Source organism: Oncorhynchus gorbuscha, linkage group LG21 (genome assembly GCF_021184085.1).
Source record: "Oncorhynchus gorbuscha isolate QuinsamMale2020 ecotype Even-year linkage group LG21, OgorEven_v1.0, whole genome shotgun sequence".
Lineage (NCBI taxonomy): Eukaryota > Metazoa > Chordata > Actinopteri > Salmoniformes > Salmonidae > Oncorhynchus > Oncorhynchus gorbuscha.
In genome coordinates this window covers 37,745,598-37,766,849 of record NC_060193.1, presented here as the reverse complement: position 1 = coordinate 37,766,849, position 21,252 = coordinate 37,745,598, and the positions used below count along the sequence as shown (strand labels likewise).

Genomic DNA, 21,252 nt, shown 5'->3' with positions numbered 1-21,252 from the left:
TACTCAAACAAATCTAGGTTCCATGCTCCACTGGAAAACACAGTGCACTGGTGTGTTCTGGTATTGCACCAAGGTTGCAACCCTTGTCAATACCTCTCACTCAATACCTCTCACTCAACACGACACAAAAACATTGGATTCCGTGTGCTTTCACCGGCCCTTACATGTAAACGCCATTCGACCTTGTCCTGAGTGTATCCTCAGTTCTAATTCGCTAGCAGGCATCAATCTCTCGGTTTCTCAAACAAAGATGGACAAAGTCCCACTACCACATACATTTTGTTGTTTGACTATTGGTTTTAAGTGAGAGGGAATTGTTGAACATTGCAGTACCTGCTGAGGTACAATAGCTGTCGTGAAAAAATAAAGAGAGGAATTCTCGAAGCGTTGGCAATTGAAGAGATGATATGACCTAAGACAGGGAATTTGTACTCGGATGAAATGTCAGGAATTGTGAAAAACTGAATTTAAATGTACAGTTGATGTCTGAAGTTTACATACGCCTCAGCCAAATAGATTTAAACTCTGTTTTTCACAGTTCCTGACATTTAAACATTCCCTGTCTTAGGTCAGTTTGTGAAATATCAGAATAATAGTAGAGAGAATTATTTATTTCAGCTTTTATTTCTTTCATCACATTCCCAGTGAAAAACGAGTTTTAATTACTCCAACCTAAGTGTATGTAAACTTCCAACTTCAACCGTATTTGGCTAAGGTGTATGTAAACTTCCGACTTCAACTGTATGTAAATGTGATATTTCAATTTTAAATTGGAATACATTTGCAAACATTTCTAAAAACCTATTTTTAGTTTGTTATTATGGGGTATTGTGTTTAGATTGGTTAGGGGGAAAACGATTTGATCCATTTTAGAATAAGGCAGCAATGTAACTAATGTGGAGAAGGTCAAGGGGTCTGAATTCTTTCCAAATGCACTGTATCTGTTGGGGTTTGATCTTGTCTTTAGGAGGCTTTTGCTACTGAATATTGGGGGCACTGAGGCCATTATGGAGCATTCATATTCCCTTCATAATCATTGCGTTAATAATTTAATTAGCGTGCACTGTTATACTTTAGAATGTAGATATTGAATAATCACAATTTTGGGGTTTTTGGTTCATACAATACAGCCACATCAGATAACATTTCCATCTTCCATTTGTGTCTTGGGGTTGTGATTATTTGTTGTTTGTTGATCCAGGGCTGTGGGTTAAAAGAGCTACCTCTGCAAAATGACTGTGGACATAGTGTTAAGGTGGCGGGAAACGGCTTTAGAGTCCAGAAGCACTTTTGGGCCTACTACTTCACTGCTGTGCTTTGTGGGTTGCATTTGTCCCTCCAGTCCCTAAGGATAAAAGCCAGTGGTATCCTAGCCAATGACATTGACTGATCCTATTTTTATGTTTCTGTCTTTTTCTCTCTCCTTGTGCTGTTTACAGTACCCACACAGTTGGATATTGTGGGCACCCATTGATATGTTTATTGTTAGCAATTTCCACTTTGCTCTTTTGAGGAGCGGCCGTATGAATGTGGCGGAGTGTCAGCAGGGAGAACCGGGGCCGGCATTAAGATTGATTTCCATCCCCCCCCTTTTCTTCTTGACGGAGCTCCCCAACGTCTGCGATTAATAATTCCCCGCTCAGCGATCACCGGTGCTGCTACCCTGAGCCCCGCACCCCTATCTGTGGTGGAGTCGGCCCACCCATGGCATAGCAAACCTCCCCAGTGCCCCTTCTCAGTGTGTGCCAACCACTGCGACTGCCATGCACCCTGATAAATTACATTTGAGTCATGTGTAATGCTAGCCGTCTTCTCTCCATCCCTCCCTCCCTCCTTCGCTCGGATTGGGGTAGATGAATGAGAAGATCTGGAGCAGGAGGAAGATGTAAGATAATTAATTAAAACAATCCATTATTTGTCAAGATTTAGAGCAACTCAGGAGATGCCTTCATTGACTTAATTAACGACAAAAGCAAAGTTATAACTCAGGCTTCGCCGATTTAGGAAGATCCCCCTATTGGATTTTCCAGTCTGAAATTAGCAATGTTCTTGGAGCTGCTTTCCGAAATGAATCCAGATTAGCCTTAGATTAGCCTTAATCTGGGTTTTTGTTGTTCAGCATTATTCTCTATCACAGGGCTGTCCCTAGCCTTTTGGGGGCCCTAAGCAAGATTTGGTTGGGCCCCCTCACCTTGGAACCCTTGTTGATGTCAGAGAGAAATTTTATTTCCCTCAATTCTCACATTTTGCCATGGGCCAAAGAGAAAGATTAGCAATTTTATTACACATTTCATGCAATTGTATTCATTTTGCCATGGGGCAGAGATATTTTTTTCTTCTGTTTTACAGCTAATGTCCTTTAATTCTACCCATTTTGTCATGGGTAAAGATTTTATTTTTTCAGTTTTAAAGCTAATTTCCTGCAATTCAACACATTTTACCGTAATTTATGCCATGTTAATATATCAGAGTGAGAATGACTAACACAATCAATGGGGCTCCCCTGGAGGTCAGGACCCCTGGGTAAATTTGATTTCTTCAAATTGGTTAGACTAGAGCTGGTTAGACTAGCTACCAATCTAAAAATTGTTAACTGACATGGCTAATTGAGTGACTTTCAGTGACTGACAACAAGAGAAAAACTGCTAATGCACAAACGAATGTCAAAATTGCTTACTCTCAAAAGTAAGTTGAGACCCCGATATATGCCTGGGGCCGGCCCTGCTCTATCAGTTCCAGAAATTGGACTATAGCCCATTGTAAATCTACTGTGAGGCCTTGTTGTGCATGTCTTGCATGCATAAGTCTATTTCAAGGACTTTGTTAGCACGAGAAAGCCGTCTAGTACTGTGTTTTGTATTTTGAGTTCTGTGCATTATGTAATGCATGAAAAAGTAAATTTACCGGTAGTTATTTTGATCGCTGTCTTAGTTTACCACAACTGCAATGCATGGAGCCTGCTGGTCTCCTTTCTTCAGACTCCATCAAAAAGTAAGTAACATTGTATTGGATCACAAAACAATAAGCTGTTGCATAGTTTATGCATAGTTGCTTCTTTGGATGATGCTATTGATAAGATTCAAGGGGTTTTTAACCCATAAGAGTCTGAGCCCTGTCTAAGCCGGGGGAGGGCGTGTCTACTAAGCTATATGGAAATGTTTTAAGATCATACCAAGGATCATTTTGCTATTTGATTTTGAATTTTAAGACCCCTTGAAGTATCCAAAAAAGAAAAAGTGTATAATATTTGATTAACTTTTTGGGGGACCTTACTGCTATTAGACCATACACATTGAATATAGTAGTCCCCCCCCCCCCAATTTTTTGAAGGAAGTTTGTTCTGAAGTGTTTATCCTATATCTGAGTGACATAAGAAAGATCAGGAAGCATTTGCGAAATCACGTATCTCTAGCTTAAACTGACAGATGTCTATTTATTTATTAGGCTGATTAGATTTCCGCACGAGCGCTGACATCGATTTTAATAGTTTTTAAACAACCAAAAGGTTCAAGTGCTCAGCAGCCAAATGCCATTTGTTTGTGCACTTAGCTTTGGCTTGTCCAGATTAAACGACCAGATTTCATCTTGGAAAATTAGACAAAGCCTGTAAATATCAACTCCCACCCAGACGCACTGAAACAGAACAAAAATGGAAAGGCAGACTCGTCTCCCACCATCTTATGTGATTTAGCCATTGTTATTAGCCAATCTAGGGGAATTAGACTGACCTTGAAGCTAAAGAGCTTTGTCATGCTTTCAGGCATGATGTACAGTATCGACTTCACCATGATACTCGCAACATATGGAAGATTCTGCTGTGATAGCCCAACGATCACCCATGTGGGGGTTAGTGGTTAGTGGAGATTTACAGAAGGCAGACAACTTGAACAAAGTGTATGATATATTGTGTCTGTTTCTGATCATCACTGCTAAATAACTAACTCTATAATACATCAATAGCAGTTCAAGTTTTTTTCTTCATGTGACTCAATGCTGCCCAACACGGCTCATCATGTGAAATCCATGTGTTAAGTCTTGAACTTCCTGTTCAATCAGTTACAGGATCCCAAGAATACTAAGACAAATACTAATACCATTACTAAGGCAGTTCCTCTTAATTTGCCAATGGTTGGAATCACAAACTCTAACTCTTGTTCCTCTCTTTCGCCTTCTCCCTTCAGACCCAGTCAACGGGCCTCAGAATGTCAATGTAGTGGACATCCGGGCCCGCCAGCTCACCCTGCAGTGGGAGACGTTTGGCTATGCCGTGACGCGCTGCCACAGCTACAACCTGACCGTGCAGTACCAGTACGTGTTCAACCAGCAGGAGTTTGCGGCCGAGGAACTGATCCAGACGTCGTCCCACTACACCCTGCGGGGTCTGAGGCCCTTTGTCACCGTTCGCCTTCGCCTGGTCCTTGCCAACCCTGAGGGCAGCAAGGAGAGCGAGGAGATCGTGAAGCAGACGGAGGAGGATGGTGAGTGTCAGTGTTTCTGTCTTTAGAGTGGTATTGTCCTGGTTCCACTGTCTTGTCCTGTTCCTAGTTCAAATACATGCATGGGGTGTACTGTAGACATGCTACAAATTACACTAGTCTGCTAGCCCAAGGCTAGTACTTTTTTGACCAAGCTAGTTGAACATGTGCCAAACTAGCCTGCCAGGCCACTAAAATTGTATCATATGTCACAGATGTTTGACCCAAATGTTACCTGGGCTAATATTATAAATGGAGGTCTACTAGCCTGGCTAGCCAGCACCCAAATTCCATCCCTGCACATGCCAGAAATATGGCACTTTTCATTCCAGTAAACTGTCATCCTGTTCTGAGCAAGGCCAAAATGTCAAAATAAATGTTTTTTTAAACTAGGATAGATCATGAGATGGCTTAAAATAGCTGCCATATTATATTATGTTATATCATGTTGTTCAATCCATTTACATGTTTTCAAGCAGACAATGCTTTGCAGTAAAGGCACTAGATTGAAGGAACTGCAAGCTAATGGAAATATAGTAAGACCTCAATTGTTCCACTAATTAATACCACAATTATGATTGGTTACACTTGTAATAACTGTATAATGAGCACTGATTATAGCCCTAACTATTAAAAATCCAATATGACCACAGCATGTATTAATGAGCACAAATGAATACATTGTATGTGTATGACTGGATGTAATGTATAAACTACAACTCAGCAGACTTTGCTATTATCGATGCACTATGATGTCCTCATTCCATAAAGACTTTGGTAATGCACCCATAATGAACCCTCATTTATCATTGAGGGTGCATTATGTTCTTTAATCAAAACAGCCCCAACCTCCAACGGGGTCCCAAACTAGTTGAGAGTAGCAACACTGTGTTCATTGTTTTTAGCTAATAATATTTCATCTCTGGGTTGTAATTTTTGTTCTTAGCGGTGCTAATTGCACTTCTATGGAAATTACTTTAGTTTTATAGAGCTATGCACCGTCTCACAAATATGATTTCAATTTTAAAAGGCCCAATGCAGCCGTTTTTATCTCAATATCAAATCATTTCTGGGTAAAAATTAAGTACTTTACTGTAATTATTTCCAATCAAAATGTTCAAAAATTTCCCAAAATAGCTTCTTAGCAAAGAGCAATGTCTCAAGCAAGTATTTTGCTAGGACTGTCTGTGAGTGGTCTGAGTGGGGAGGGGAAAAACTGAATACTAGCTGTTACTGGCAGAGATGGTTTAGAACTCTTTCTTATTGGTCTATAAACATATTTACTGCCTGCTGATGTCACCATGCATTCCAAAACTCCATCCCACCAAAACAGGCTGATATTTCAGGTGATCTTTTCAAACAGCTCTTACACTAAAAGGGCATTATTCTAATTTCCACAATGTCATATTATTATTCCAACCTCATAATGTGGAAATATATATACTGAACAAAAACATAAATAGAACAGGTAAAGTGTTTGTCCCATGTTTCAAGAGCTGAAATAAAATATCCCAGAAATTGTACATGTGCACAGAAAAACGTATTTCTCTCAAATTTAGAGCACACATTTGTTAACAAAATTAGATAGAAAGCTTTTAAAAAAAAGATAATCCATCCACCTGACAGGTGTGGTATATCAAGAAGCTGATTAAAAATTATTATCATTACACAGGTGCACCTTGTGCTGGGGGCAATAAAAGTCCACTCTAAAATATGCCATTTTGTCACACAACACAATGCCATAGATGTCCCAATTTGATGTAGCGTGCAATTGGCATGCTGAGAGCAGGAATGTCCACCAGAACTATTGGCAGAGAATTTAACGTTCATTGCTCTACCATAAACCGCCTCCAACGGAGTTTTAGAGAATTTGACAGTATGTCCAACTGGCCTCAAAACCGCAGACCATATGTAACCATGCCAGCCCAGGACCTCCACATTTGGTTCTTCATCTGAGGGGGTGCTGAGGTGTATTAAAGCCTTTTTTTGCTGGGAAAACTAATTCTGATTGGCTTGACGGGGCGGGGAGGACCACCCATGGCTGCACCCTTGCCCAGTCATGTGACATCCATAGATTAAGGCCTAATAAATGTCACATTTCTATTGACTGATTTCCTTATGTGAACTGTAACTCAGTTAAATCTTTTACATTGTTGCATGTTGCGTTTATATTTTTGTTCATTATATAAAACACAGGAAAATCCCGTTCGACTGTACTGGGCCTTTTAAAAGGTTCCTCTTTCCCGTCGCTGATGAAACTGAAGTACACTACATGCACAAAAGTATGTGGGCACATCTTCAAATTTGTGGATTATGCTATTTCAGAAACACCCGCAGATGAGAATGGAGCCGGAGGGGATGGCTGCCGTTCTATGGGCTCCTAACCAATTGTACTATTTTGTGTGTTTTTTCACATTGTTTGTAACTTATTTTGTACATAATGTTGACGCTACCGTCTCTTTTTGCCCGAAAAGAGCTTCTGGATATCAGAACAGCGATTACTCACCTCAAACTGGATGAAGATATAATAATATAATATTATAAGGATATAATATTGCTCCCAGACAAGGCCGCATCATTCGCATGAAGAAAAGAAGGAAATACAGGGGGCGCAGGTCGGGGTGCTTTGTGAGAATTTGTCGGCGAGTGTGTAACCGGCTTCTACCCTACGTTCTATTGGCCAACGTGCAAATCACCGGAGAATAAACTGGTTGAGCTCCGTTCGAGCTAAACAGTTGGCTGGGTTTTCTGTGCATCGGCAGGACAAAACAGCTACGTCCGGTAAGACGAGGGTTGGGAGTCTGTGTCTATTTGTCATTAAAAGCTGGTGCGCAATGTCGGATATTAAGGTAGTCTTGAGGTATTGCCACCACAAACGAACGCTGGCTCTAAGACCGCACTCAACAAACTGTATAAGGCCATAAGCAAACAAGAAAATGTTCATCCAGAAGTGGTACTCCTAGTGCCCGGAGACTTTATTGCAGGCAAACTTAAATCCGTTTTACCTAATTTCTACCAGCATGTCAGATGGGAATAAAACTCTAGACCACCTTTACTCCACACACAGATATATGTACAAGTTCTCCCTCGCCCTCCATTTGGCAAATCTGATCGTAATTATATCGTACTGATTCCTGCTTACAAGCAAAAACTAAAGCAGAAAATACCAGTGACTCGTTCAATACAGTGGTCAGATAAGGCGGATGCTACCCTAAAGGACTGTTTTGCTAGCACAGACTGAAATATGTTCCGGGATTCATCCAATGGCATTAATGTACATGTACATATCCCAACCAGAAGCCATGGATTACAGTTAACATCCGTACCGAGCTAAAGCTACCACTTTCAAGGAGCAGGACACTAATCCGTAAATGTATAAGAAATCTCGCTATGCCCTCAGATGAACCATCAAACAAACAGGCAAAGTATCAATACAGGATTCAGGTTGAATCCTACTACATCGGCTCTGACTCTTTTCGGATGTGACAGGGCTTGCAAACTATTACAGACTACAAAGGGGAACCCAGCCGCGAGCTGCCCAGTGACACGAGCCTACCAGATCGCTTTGAGGCAATCAACAATGAAACATACATGAGAGCACCAGCTGTTCTGGACTTTTGTTCAATTAATTCCGTCGATATATATCCAAAATGTCCATTTATTTGGCGTGTTTGAGCCAGAAAAATACCGGTTCCAACTTGCTCATCGTGACTACAACATATCTCAAAATTTTCCTGTAAACTTTGCCAAAACATTTCAAACTACTTTTGCAATACAACTTTAGGTATTTTTTTACGTAAATAATCAATAAAACTGAAGCTAGCTTTCTGGTCACGCGCCTCTATCTAACAGTACACTTCAAGTGACCCTCGTTCAAGATGGCCGTACTTCTTCATTACACAAAGAATAACCTGAACCAATTTCTAAAGACTGATATCCAGTGGAAGCGATAGGAACTGCAAGAAGGTTCCTTAGAAATCTGGATTCCCAATGAAAACCCATTGAAATGAGTGACCTCAAATACAAAAATCTGAATGGTTTGTCCTCGGGGTTTGGCCTGCTAAATAAGTTATGTTATACTCACAGACATATTTCAAACAGTTTTAGAAACTGCTGAGTGGTTTCTATCCAAATCTACTAATAATATGCATATCTTATCTTCTGGGGATGATTAGCAGGCAGTTGAATTTGGGCATGCATTTCATCTGGACGTGAAAATACTGCCCCCTGTCACCAAGAAGTTAAACAGGTCAACATTCACAAGGCCGCAGGGCAGATGGATTACCAGGACATGTACTCAGATCATGCTTGGACCAACGGTCAAGTGTTTTCACTGACATTTTCAACCTCTCCCTGACTGAGTCTGTAATACCTACATGTTTCAAGCAGACCACCATAGTCTCTGTGTCCAAAGAATGACTACCTCCCTAATTGACTAACGCCCCATAAGCAGTCATGTCGGTAGCCATGAAGGTGTGTGTGCTCCCTATTCACCCACAACTGCGTGGCCAAGCATGGCTCCAACACCATCATTAAGTTTTCTAATGACACAACGGTGGTAGATCTGATCACCGACAATGATAGGGACGTGAGAAAGACAGAGGATATGATAATGTACTACAGGTAAATTGGGGTGGCAGGGTAGCCTAGTGGTTAGAGCGTTGGACTAGTAACCGGAAGGTTGCAAGTTCAAACCCCCGAGCTGACAAGGTACAAATCTGTCATTCTGCCCCCGAACAGGCAATTAACCTACTGTTCCTAGGCCATCATTGAAAATAAGAATTTGTTCTAATTGGTTAAATAAAGATTTTTTTAAAATAGGGTCGAACACAGCCCCATTCACATCGACGGGGCTGTAGTGGAGCGGGTGGAAAGTTTCAAGTTCCTTGGTATCCATATCACTGTCATGATGTTGTTATTGTTAATGTGATGACATGCTATTTATCAAATAATTAACTATGTTTATACGTGATTAAATGAATCCTGTAACCATTAACTCAGTAACCTGGTGCACCATGGGAAAGTTTGTTAATGAGTTACCGTTTCCCAAATTCACTCAAATAATATCAGAATCAATTTCATAGCAATTTCATAATTCATTCATTTCCTCATCAGTCTCATTCTGAATGTCGCATAATTCATAAATCTGCATTACCCGTGTATCACTAATCATTCCGTGCCACACAAAATGAGTTGATTATTTATTTACTAACAAGCTAAATGATAACATAAGATGCACATACACAAACCTTCTCGGTTATTGGTTAGAACTTAATACAATGGCAACAGGTCCCTAGCGGACCAACACAATATGACACGTGTTACACAAGATGGAGATTTACAGAGAGAGAGAGAGAAAGTACAATAGAGAAATTCAACACTTGGATACATTTGTAAACTATGCTTAGTTTCAGCCCTAACACCTTGCCCCGAACTGCCGCTCTTATGGCTAAAAAGTGTAATGCATTTATTTACGTGTTGAATGTCTCCGTTGGGTATCTTTTTGTGGGCTGAGTTCTGCTTAGTGGGAAATATTTGGCAGACGCCTTGTTCTTTCATCTTCAGGTGTAAGTCTCTGATTGCCCACACGATGTCACAATGTCCTTTCGCTTAGTTGTATGTTTCCTTGCACTCGTTCTGTGAGTGAGCTTCTGAGTGGGCTAATCAGCCATGTCGACGAACTCAGCATTGGTATGAGGGCCGTGTAGACAATCGATGACTTGAAAAGATATGCCAGAGGGTCCTGTTTAAATTCACCTTCCTAGATACAGTACTTAGAAGAACTACTCAACCATGAACCTGATTGTTTTGGGGTCGAGACTAATTGTGGACCTTTGCTGCAGCTCGCGGTCCTCTAGTCAAGTATGTAAATTCTTAACTCACATGTTCTATACCCCAGAGTAGAAAGGGTGTGTCAGTCTTTATGACACACTCTCTGGATTCCGTGGGGTGAAGCTAGTCACAAGGCAATGTATTAGAATTAGCTATGATCTCTTATGGACAACTAAAATCACATTCTTATCATCACCAAAACATTATTTTTCATCTGGATATTCTCTAAATCAAAATCAAATCAAATGTATTTATATAGCCCTTCTGACATCAGCTGATATCTCAAAGTAATGTACAGAAACCCAGCCTAAAACCCCAAACAGCAAGCAATGCAGGTGTAGAAGCACAGTGGCTAGGAAAAACACCCCAGAAAGGCCGAAACCTAGAGAGGAAACAGCCTATGAGGGGTGGCCAGTCCTCTTCTGGCTGTGCCGGGCGGGTGGAGATTATAACAGAACATGGCCAAGATGTTGCAATGTTCATAAATGACCAGCATGGTCAAATAATAGTAATCGCAGTGGTCGTTGAGGGTGCAACAGGTCAGCACGGCCAGGTGGACTGGGGACAGCAAGGAGTCATCATGCCAGGCAAGGAGTCATCATCCTGAGGCATGGTCCTACACAACATAAAGTATGTAAACATCACATACACATTATGAAAACTCCTAAAGTTACATTTTTTTCATTATAACATCCTCATTTAACTTTAATTCATAAAATAGACATTAATTTTCATATTCCATCCATCATTGTTACCACGATTTTGGCTGATGAAATATATTGTCGCAAAGTCCATTTATTTAATGTTCTGTAGTTTTTGGCTGTAAACTCTTCCTAAGGCATACAGACATTCCGATCTCTCACATTAGAGAACAGAATGGACTTGGGATGCTGCCTTATAATTTACAATGGGCGTGAGGTGATAAACCCCCCCATCAATCACTCTATACCTCTCCCCCTCTGCGGGAGGGAGAGATATTTCTGTAGAACTGTGATCCACTGTAACCTGATCCTCACAGTCCAGTCATGACAGTAGCAACAAACTACCATGGCCCAAACACACCAAGAAAGTTGTGAAGAGGGCACAACCACACCTTTTCCCCCTCAGGAGACTGAAAATATCTTATCCTCAAAATGTTCTACAGCTGCACCATCTAGAGCATCCTGACCAGTTGCATCACCTCCTGGTATGGCAACTGCTCGGCATCCGCCCGTAAAGCGCTTCAGTGTGCACAGCCCAGTACATCACTGGGGCCAGATGTGGAGGTCCTGAGCTGGCTTGCTTACACGTGGTCTGCGGTTGTGAGGCCGGTTAGACACACTGCCAAATTCTCTATGACAACGTTAGAGGCGGCTTATGTAAGATAAATTAACATTTAATTATCTGCCAACAGCTCTGGTGGACTTTCCTGCGGTCAGAATGCCAATGGCACACTCCTTCAAAACTTGAGAAATATGTGGTATTGTGTTGTGTGACAAAACTGCACATTTTAGAGTCCGTTTATTGTCCCCAGCACAAGATGTAATGATCATGCCACACCTGTGAGGTGGATGGATTATCTTGGAAAATGAAAAATGCTCACTAAGAAGGATGTAAACAAGTGTGTGCTCACCTTTTGAGAAAAATACACATTTTGTGTGTATGGAACATTTCTGGAATCTTTTATTTCAGCTCATGAAACATGGGACCAACACTTTACATGTTATGTTTATATTTTTGTTCAGCTTATGTTTTGAGGTTACGTATAGCTTGTTAGCACTTAGAGCACACCGATTGGTGTCAACCTTGTAAGGCGTTAATTTCACTTTTTATCAGGCATTAAAACAAGAAGAAATTAATCGTAGATGGATCTTGTATATTTCAGAGACCCTAGAGGGTATTTTTTAATGTATTTATGCTATTTATGTCCATTGTAGCAAGTCTACAAACAGAAATCAACAATACCTCTGAAAAAAGCATTTGTTTCATAGTTATTTTTTAAGATTGAAATAAAAGCTCTCTCTCTAAAGTAAGATAAATCGCCAGTAAAATCATCATTTAATCATGACTGTTTTAAATCTACTCAAGGACATAATTTATTTTCTAATAATATATTATTTAACCATCCAGGGTACACTCAAAGACTATGTCAAATGTGGAACAACATATATTGAGAGCTCTCCTCCCTCTTCTGTTTTTGAATAATTAGAGCTAACAAAGATTTCTAACATGTAAAAATGTCTCTTTGGTGGAATCACCATGGTTATTTGGTTGTGTGTTGGGTTGGGATGCTGACTGGACATGACAAATATCTTTCAGCCAAGTACATTCGATGTATCGTTGACAACACAATACTAAACCCTGGCGTCGCTGCTGTCTAATCTGGTTATAAATGGAACATTACTAAACAAACTAGTAAGTACTGTATTGCATGAATAATCCTATATTGATCTAAGACTAGGATCCACGATAAATGCCTTGATCATTGTCGACAACAATAGACCAAAAAAAACATTACAGTAAAATACATTTGGCAAAGTGTACATGTGTGATCTAAAGTAAATGGAAACAATTAGTATGAACTGGGTGACTCAAATCTTACCACTAAACTCCCAAATCTAATATGCTTCTTGTTAGCAGGGAGTTTAAGATAATGAGATTCACTGTTCTTTCTACCCTAAAGCTTGGCAATGTGCAAAAATAGTCCAGTTCCCCTTCCCCTATCACTCCATCCCTCTATCCCTCAATCTGCCCTGTTGAGGGAGCTAATGCCAACACTGTTCAAGACCAGCTGTAACATCTGCTTCCAGCTCACACTCTCAAACACGTAGATCCCATGAACGCAGCTCACTTTCCAGCTCACACTCTCAAACACACAGATCCCCTGAACGCAGCTCACTCTCCAGATCCCAATAACCTGAATTCTGATCACATGTTCACACACCTGTATGTCATTATCACACACTATTTAGTTCACTTTTCTCTGCACACTATCATTGTGAGGTATTGTTGGTTCTGTGACACACCTTTCAGAGCAGTTATCTACCTATTGCCTGATCGTTACTAGCCTTTTCCCTGCCTGTACTGTTGCCTTTATGGACTCCCGGTGAATGACCTTCTGCCTGCCCCTGGACCCAGCTACCTGCCTCTTCTGGTGGTCCTTTACAATAAACAGCTGCTGCGCCCTGCACTTGAAACCAGCTCTCTGTTTCCCATCATGTACATTACACCAGCCACATTCTTTTCATCTGCCATGCCAAATTATTAAGGTAGTGTGAAGTTGGACAAAATGGCCTTTTAACAAAGGTATTATCAGGACTTTCGTCCAGTCATCAGACTGCATAAATTAATATCAAATCAAAGAGTCAGGGTTGAGCACTGAGGATGTTTCCCTTGACCTCTCCCTTGACCTCTGCTCACTCAATTAGTCCTGGGGTTAAGCCACCAGCGCTGTCTTCCCACTTCCCCCATTTAGATGAGTTAATGCTTGAAAAGTAATTGTAACATTGTTTATATCAAAACAAATGTATTTATCACATACAAGTGTCCAGCAGATGTTATTGCGGATGTAGTGAAATGCTTGTGCTTCTAGCTCCGACAGTGCAGTAATATCTAAGAAGTGATATCTAACAGTTTCACAACATATACCTAAAATACATGTAAATCTAAGTAAGGAATGCATTAAGAATATACATATTTAGTACCGTTCAAAAATGTGGGGTCACTTAGAAATGTCCTTGTTTTCCATGAAAACATACATGAAATGATTTGCAAAATGAATAGGAAATATAGTCAAGACATTGACAAGGTTAGGAATAATGATATTTAATAAATAAATAATAATCCTCAGTTTGCAGCAATTACAGCCTTGTCGACCTTTGGCATTCTAGTTGTCATTTTGTTTAGGTAATCAAAGATTTCATCCCGTGTTTGATGAAACACCTCCCACAAGTTGTATTGGCTTGATGGGCACTTCTTACGTACCATACGGTCAAGCTGCTCCCACAACAGCTCAATAGGGTTGAGATGACTGTGCTGGCCACCCAATTATAGACAGAATACCAGCTGACTGCTTCTTCCCTAAATAGTTCTTGCATAGTTTAGAGCTGTGCTTTTGATCATTTTCCTGTTGAAGGAGGAAATTGTCTCCAATTAAGCGCTGTCCACAGAGTATGGAATGGCGTTGCAAAATGGAGTGATAGCTTTCCTTCTTCAAGATCCCCTTTACCCTGTACAAATCACTTTACCACCACCAAAGCACTCCCAGACCATCATATTGCCTCCAACATGCTTGACAGATGGCGTCAAGCACTCCTCCAGCATTTTTTTTTCTGCGTCTCACAAATGTTCTTCTTGTGATCCGAACACCTGACAATTTGATATGTCTGTCCATAACACTTTTTTTCAATCTTCCTCTGTCCAGTGTCTGTGTTATTTTACCCATCTTAATATTTTCTTTTTGGCTTTTTCTTTGCAACTCTGCCTAGAAGGCCAGCATCCCGGAGTCGCCTCTTCACTGTTGACATTGAGACTGGTGTTTTGCGGGTACTATTTAATGAAGCTGCCAGTTGAGGACTTGTGAGGCGTCTGTTTCTCAAACTAGACACTCTAATGTACTTGTCCTTGCTCAGTTGTGCACCGGGGCCTTCCCACTCCTCTTTCTATTCTGCTTAGAGACAGTTTGCTCTGTTCTGTGAAGGGAGTAGTACACAGCATTGTATGAGATCTTCAGTTTCTTGGCAGTTTTTCGCATGGAATAGCCTTCATTTCTCAAAACAAGAATAGACTGACGTGTTTCAGAAGAAAGTTATTCGTTTCTGGCCATTTTGAGCCTGTAATCGAACTCACAAATGTTGATGCTCCAGATACTCATCTGGTCTAAAGAAGGACAGTTTTATTGCTTCTTTAATCAGCACAACAGTTTTCAGCTGTGCTAACATAATTGCAAATGGGTTCTCTAATGATCAGTTAGCCTTTTAAAATGATAAACTTGTATTTAGCTAACACAACGTGCCATTGGAACACAGGAGTGATGGTTGCTGATAAATGGGCCTCTGTACGCCTATGTAGATATTCCATAAAAAATCAGCCATTTCCAGCTACAATAGTAGTTTACAACATTAACAATGTCTACACTGTATTTCTGATCAATTTGATGTAATTTTAATGGACAAAAAAAATGCTTTTTTCTTTCAAAAACAAGTGACCCCAAACTTTTGAACGGTTGTGTATTGCAGAGCGGCATTGAACTAAGATAGTGGCATGGTATAGAGTACAGTTTACACATATGAGATGATTAATGCAAGATACGGATACATTATTAAAGTGGCTGGTGTTTCATTTCCTTAAAGTCGCCAGTGATGCGTAATCGATGTCTATAGGCAGCAGCCTCTGATGTCCTGGAGATGGCTGTTTAACAGTCAGTGGTGTAGTATTGAAGATAATACAGTATGTACGTACATATGAAATAGGTGATGCCTATATGTAAGCACAATTTAAATTTGACCAAGATACCGTAGAATAGTGTGGAGTGCAGTTCATACATACAGTATGAGATGAGTAATGCTAGATTTGGAACATTATTAAAGTGGCTAGTGATCCATTTCTAAAAGTGGCCAGTGACTCCTAATCTATGTCTGTAAGCAGCCGCCTCTGATGTGCTAATGATGGCAGTTTAGCAGTTTGATGGCCTTCAGCTAGAAGCTGTTTTTCAGTCTCTCGGTCCCAGCTTTGATGGACATGTACTGACCTCGCCTTCTGGATGATAGTGGGGTGAACAGGCAGTAGCTCCGATGGTTGATGTCCTTGATGATCTTTTTGGCCTTCCTATGGAATCAGTGCTGTAGGTTTCTAGGGGGGCGGGAAGTTTGCCCCAAGTATTGCGTTGGGCAGACCGCACCACCCTCTGGAAAGCTTTGCGGTTGTGGGCAGCGGTGCAGTTGCCGTACCAGGCGGTGACACAGCTTGACAGGATGCTCTCAATTGTGTTTCCTACCTTCACCACCTGGGTGCGACCCGTCAGGAAGTCCAGGGCCCAATTGCACAGGGCGGGGTTCAGACCCAGGGCCCCGAGCGTAATGATGAGCTTGGAGGATACTACGGTGTTGAATGCTGAGCTATAGGCATTGAACAGCATTCTTACATAGGTATGCCTCTTGTCCAGATGGGACAGCGCAGTATGCAGTTGGATGGCGATTGCATAATCTGTCGATCTATTGGAGCGTTAGGCAAATTGAAGTGGGTCTAGGGTGGCAGGTAAGGTGGAGGTGATGTGATCCTTGACTAGTCTCTCAAAACACTTCATGATGATCGAGGTGAGTGCTATGTGGCGATAGTCATTTAGTTCAGTTACCTTTGCTTTCCTAGGTCAAATCAAATTTTATTTGTCACGTGCGCTGAATACATCAGGTGTAGACCTTACAGTGAAATGCTTACGAACAGGTACAGGGACAATGGTGGCCATCTTGAAGCATGTGGGGACAACAGACTGGGATAGGGAGAGATTGAATATATCTGTGAACACACCAGCCAGCTGGTCTGTGCATGCTCTGAGAATGCGGCTAGGAATACCATCTGGGCCGGCAGCCTTTTGAGGGTTAACACGCTATAATCTCTTAATCATGTCGGCCATGGAAAAGGAGAGCCCACAGTCCTTGATATCGGGCTGCGTTGGTTGCACTGTATTATCTTCAAAGCGAGCGAAGAAGGTGTTCAGTCTGTCTGGAAGCAAGACGTCGGTGTCTGCGACGTGGCTGCTTTTCCTTTTATATTCAGTGATTGTCTATAGACCCTGCCACATACGTCTCGTTTCTGAGCCATTGAACTTGGACTCAACTTTGTCCCTATATTGACATTTAGCCTGCTTGATTGCTTTGCAGAGGGAATAAATACACTTAGTATTCTTCCATATTCCCAGTCTTCTTGTCCTGGTTAAATGTGGTGGTTCACGCTTTCAATATGGCACGAATGCTCCCATCTATCCACGGTTTCTGGTTGGGGTAGGTTTTAATAGTCACAGTGGGTACAACATCTCCTGTGCACTTCCTGATAAACTCATTCACTGTATCGGTATATGTGTCGATATATTTATAATATGTACAGTTATCATAAGTTTGATTGAGAAGGAACAAAGTGTTGATATTTTATTTTGATGATTTTGAGTGTGCCGTTGTGTGCTGTAATGTCTGAGATACAACGTTGTTGAATGGTTCAATTGTTCTCAATCAGACCGTGGCGTTGTGAAACTGTACTGCCTAATCAATGTGTGTGTGTGTTCTTTAGTGCTCAAACCTGCTTGCCTGCTTTGCTTGAACATGCCGTCACTCCTTCGTGTCTTTACATTTCTCCAGTTCCCGGCTCCGTTCCAATGGAGTCCACCCAGACCGGACCATACGAGGAGAAGATCTTCATGCAGTGGAAGGCACCTAATGAGACCAATGGTGTCATCACGCTATACGAGGTGAGTGACATCAACACAGTCACCCGTGTTATCATGGCAGCTGCTAACAGAGTTATTTTCTCACTTCCTCAGCACACAAACATTGTGACTCACCACCTGGATTCGGTCTTATGTAGCAACATTTGAAACATTTTTTTTTACATAGGATAAAATGAACGACTCAGAGCTACAAAATGGTACATCAGACACTGCATTTGAGAATGGGAAATGGGAAAGTAATTCTGCTTTGAAAGTTGATCAACTTGTAAACTCACTTTTGAGAATATGGTCTTTGAATGTTTTGGTATCTAGTGAAGAGCTCTTCTTTGTCTACACCCATTCAGCATCATTCACACCCTCTTAAGCTTTAGCCCTGCTCTCGGGGCGCACACCTGACGCTCTGGCCGATGATTTGTTTACCTCTGGATAACATGAAAACAGCCTAACCAGCTCTGTTGGCAAACATTTCAGTACTCTTCTTTGTAGACGTTTACTGATACTGGCCATATTCAATGGGTGTTGTACACACGTCATGTAACATTAGCTAACCAGCTAAACTGCCAATGATGCCACCACAGTGCTGGGAGCTAACCAACCAGATTCAATGTCAGCTAGCTAACATTAGGCTCTAATTAGAATTGCAAACTCTGTTCTGGGTCCTGGAATACGAATAATAACTCTGCTAGTCAGCTAGGGAGCCAGCCAGCTAACATTAGCTAGCTAGCTAAGAGTACACTTTAGCTTGAAATGAAATGCCTTTCTGTCAAAATAGAAATGTGTAATATCTGAAAATGTAACTAGCTATCTTACCTCTATAGATCATCATGTATGATGGACGCATGTCCCTGTCAGGAATGCCATGCCACGGTTGCTCTATCTCTTTAGCTATCATACTCTAATTCCACTGATTTCAAAACTTGATCCTGCAGAAAGTGGACAGCAAAACTTTTGGAGCTCCACTACACAATACATAAAAAAGCCACGTTCAACAGGATTACCAACAGACTGACGAGCTGAAATAGACAGAAGCCTTCGACAGTGGTTCCTCCTTTAAAATTTGCACGGTGGGACTTAAAGGTACCCAGCGTCACGGCTTCATTGCTCCAGACCACCACAAGGGGGAGATAGAGTACTCATTATGCATTTGGGTCCCAAGGTTTTTATATGACCAATCATATAGAGTGGTTCCAATGACTTGTGGCGTTCTTCAACAAAGATGGCTGACAAAACATTACGGTGGAATCAGATGTAAGATGTTATAGTTGTTGTATCAACTTCAAGTCTGAATGGCATTAATGAAGCCTATGAATTGAGTAGAATATAATAACTTTATTGTGCCAAGGATGCAAGTCCTATATACATTTTACAGATCCCATATGTTTTGTCTTGTTATTCTATTAGTTGCAAGAATTTGTATAGTAATTAAATTGAAAAACTTGGATGTTTTGAATCCGGCGTTGTTTTGCGTATCAATTCATAAACCATGTGCCATGGAATGGGTACATCAAAAATCTCTAAAGAACTATTTTGCAATTTATATGGCACAGCTGTCAGTTTATTGGTCCTTAAATGAAATTGGTATATGTTTTTATTTATCACACTTTTCTTTAAGCATTTATGTTCTTTAATACAGGGCCGACATACAAGTTCCTTACTTTTTTCGCCTTCTACTTGCCTCTTCCATTTATATGGTAATGCTGCAATTAAATGGTTGTAATTTTGGGTAGAGCATTTCCACATGTCTGTGTTAGCTGCATGTGTGACAACTCCACCAGTCCTTATTATGATATCATTCACTAAAATTATACATTTTTTATTCATTTCTTTCTGGTGTGAAAAGTGCAAATCAATCCCAGAACAACAGCAAAGAACCTTGTGAAGATGCTGGAGGAAACACGTGCAAAAGTTTCTATATCCACAGTAAAACGAGTCCTGTATTGGCATAACCTGAAAGGCCGTTCAGCAAGGAAGAAGCCACTGCTCCAAAACCGCCATTAGAAAAGCCAGAATACGGTTTGCAACTGCACATGTGGACAAAGATTGTACTTTTTGAAGAAATATCGTCTGGTCTGATGAAACAAAAATAGGACTGTTTGGCCATAATGACCATTGTTGTGTTTGAAGGAAAAAGGGGGAGGCTTTCAAGCCAAAGAACGCCATCCCAACAGTGAATCACGGGGGTGGCAGCATCATGTTGTGGGGGTGCTTTTCTGCCGGTGGTACTGGTACACTTCACAAAATAGATGTCTTCATGAGGAAGGACAATTATGTGGATATATTGAAGCAACATCTCAAGCCATCAGTCAGGAAGTAAATGGGTCTTCCAAATGGACAATGACCTCAAGCATACTTCCAAAGTTGTGGCAAAATGGCTTAAGGACAACAAAGTCAAGGTATTGGAGTGGCCATCACAAATCCCTGACCTCAGTCCAATAGAAAATGTGTGAGCGGAACTGAAAAAGCATGTGCTAGCAAGGAGGCCTACAAACCTGATTCAGTTTCATCAGCTCTGTCAGGCAGAATTGGCCAAAATTCACCTAACTTATTGTGGGAAACTTGTGGAAGGCCCAAAACGTTTGACCCAAGTTAAATAATTTAAAGGCAATGCTACCAAATACTAATTGAGTGTATGTACCCCTCTGACCCACTGGGAATACGGTGAAATAAATAAAAGCTGAAATAAATCATTTTCTCTACTATTATTCTGACATTTTACATTCTTAAAATAAAGTGGTGATCCTAACTGACCTAAGACAGGGAATTTTTACTAGGATTAAATGCCAGGAATTATGAAAAACTGACTTTAAATGTATTTGGCTGTGTGTACAGTGGGGCAAAAAAGTATTAATCAGCCAGCAATTGTGTAAGTTCTCCCACTTAAGACGAGAGAGGCCTGCAATTTTCATCATAGGTACACTTCAACTATGACAGACAAAATAAGAAAAAAAATCCAGAAAATCACATTGTAGGATTTTTAATGAATTTATTTGCAAATGATGGTGGAAAATAAGTATTTGGTCACCTACAAACAAGCAAGATTTCTGGCTCTCACAGACATGTAACTTATTCTTTAAGAGGCTCCTCTGTCCTCCACTCGTTACCTGTATTAATGGCACCTGTTTGAACTTGTTATAAGTATAAAAGACACCTGTCCACAACCTCAAACATTCACGCTCCAAACTCCACTATGGCCAAGACCAAAGAGCTGTCAAAGACACCAGAAACAAAATTGTAGACCTGCACCAGGCTGGGAAGACTGAATCTGCAATAGGTAAGCAGCTTGGTTTGAAGAAATCAACTGTGGGAGCAATTATTAGGAAATGGAAGACATTCAAGACCACTGATAATCTCCCTCGATCTGGGGCTCCACGCAAGATCTCACCCCGTGGGGTCAAAATGATCACAAGAACGGTGAGCAAAAATCCCAGAACCACACGGGGGGGATCTAGTGAATCACCTGCAGAGAGCTGGGCTCAAAGTAACAAAGCCTACCGTCAGTAACACACTACGCCGCCAGGGACTTAAATC

At 41.0% G+C, this 21,252-nt stretch overlaps 1 protein-coding gene across 1 annotated transcript in view; it reads left to right on the top strand.

The window, feature by feature from the left end:
- LOC124008536 (receptor-type tyrosine-protein phosphatase T-like) overlaps window positions 1-21,252 on the top strand; it is a 553,654-nt gene that overhangs the window by 252,438 nt on the left and 279,964 nt on the right. The window contains 2 exon segments of the mRNA XM_046319881.1: window positions 4,182-4,478; window positions 17,636-17,745. Of these exon segments, the coding sequence (XP_046175837.1) occupies window positions 4,182-4,478; window positions 17,636-17,745 (407 nt within the window).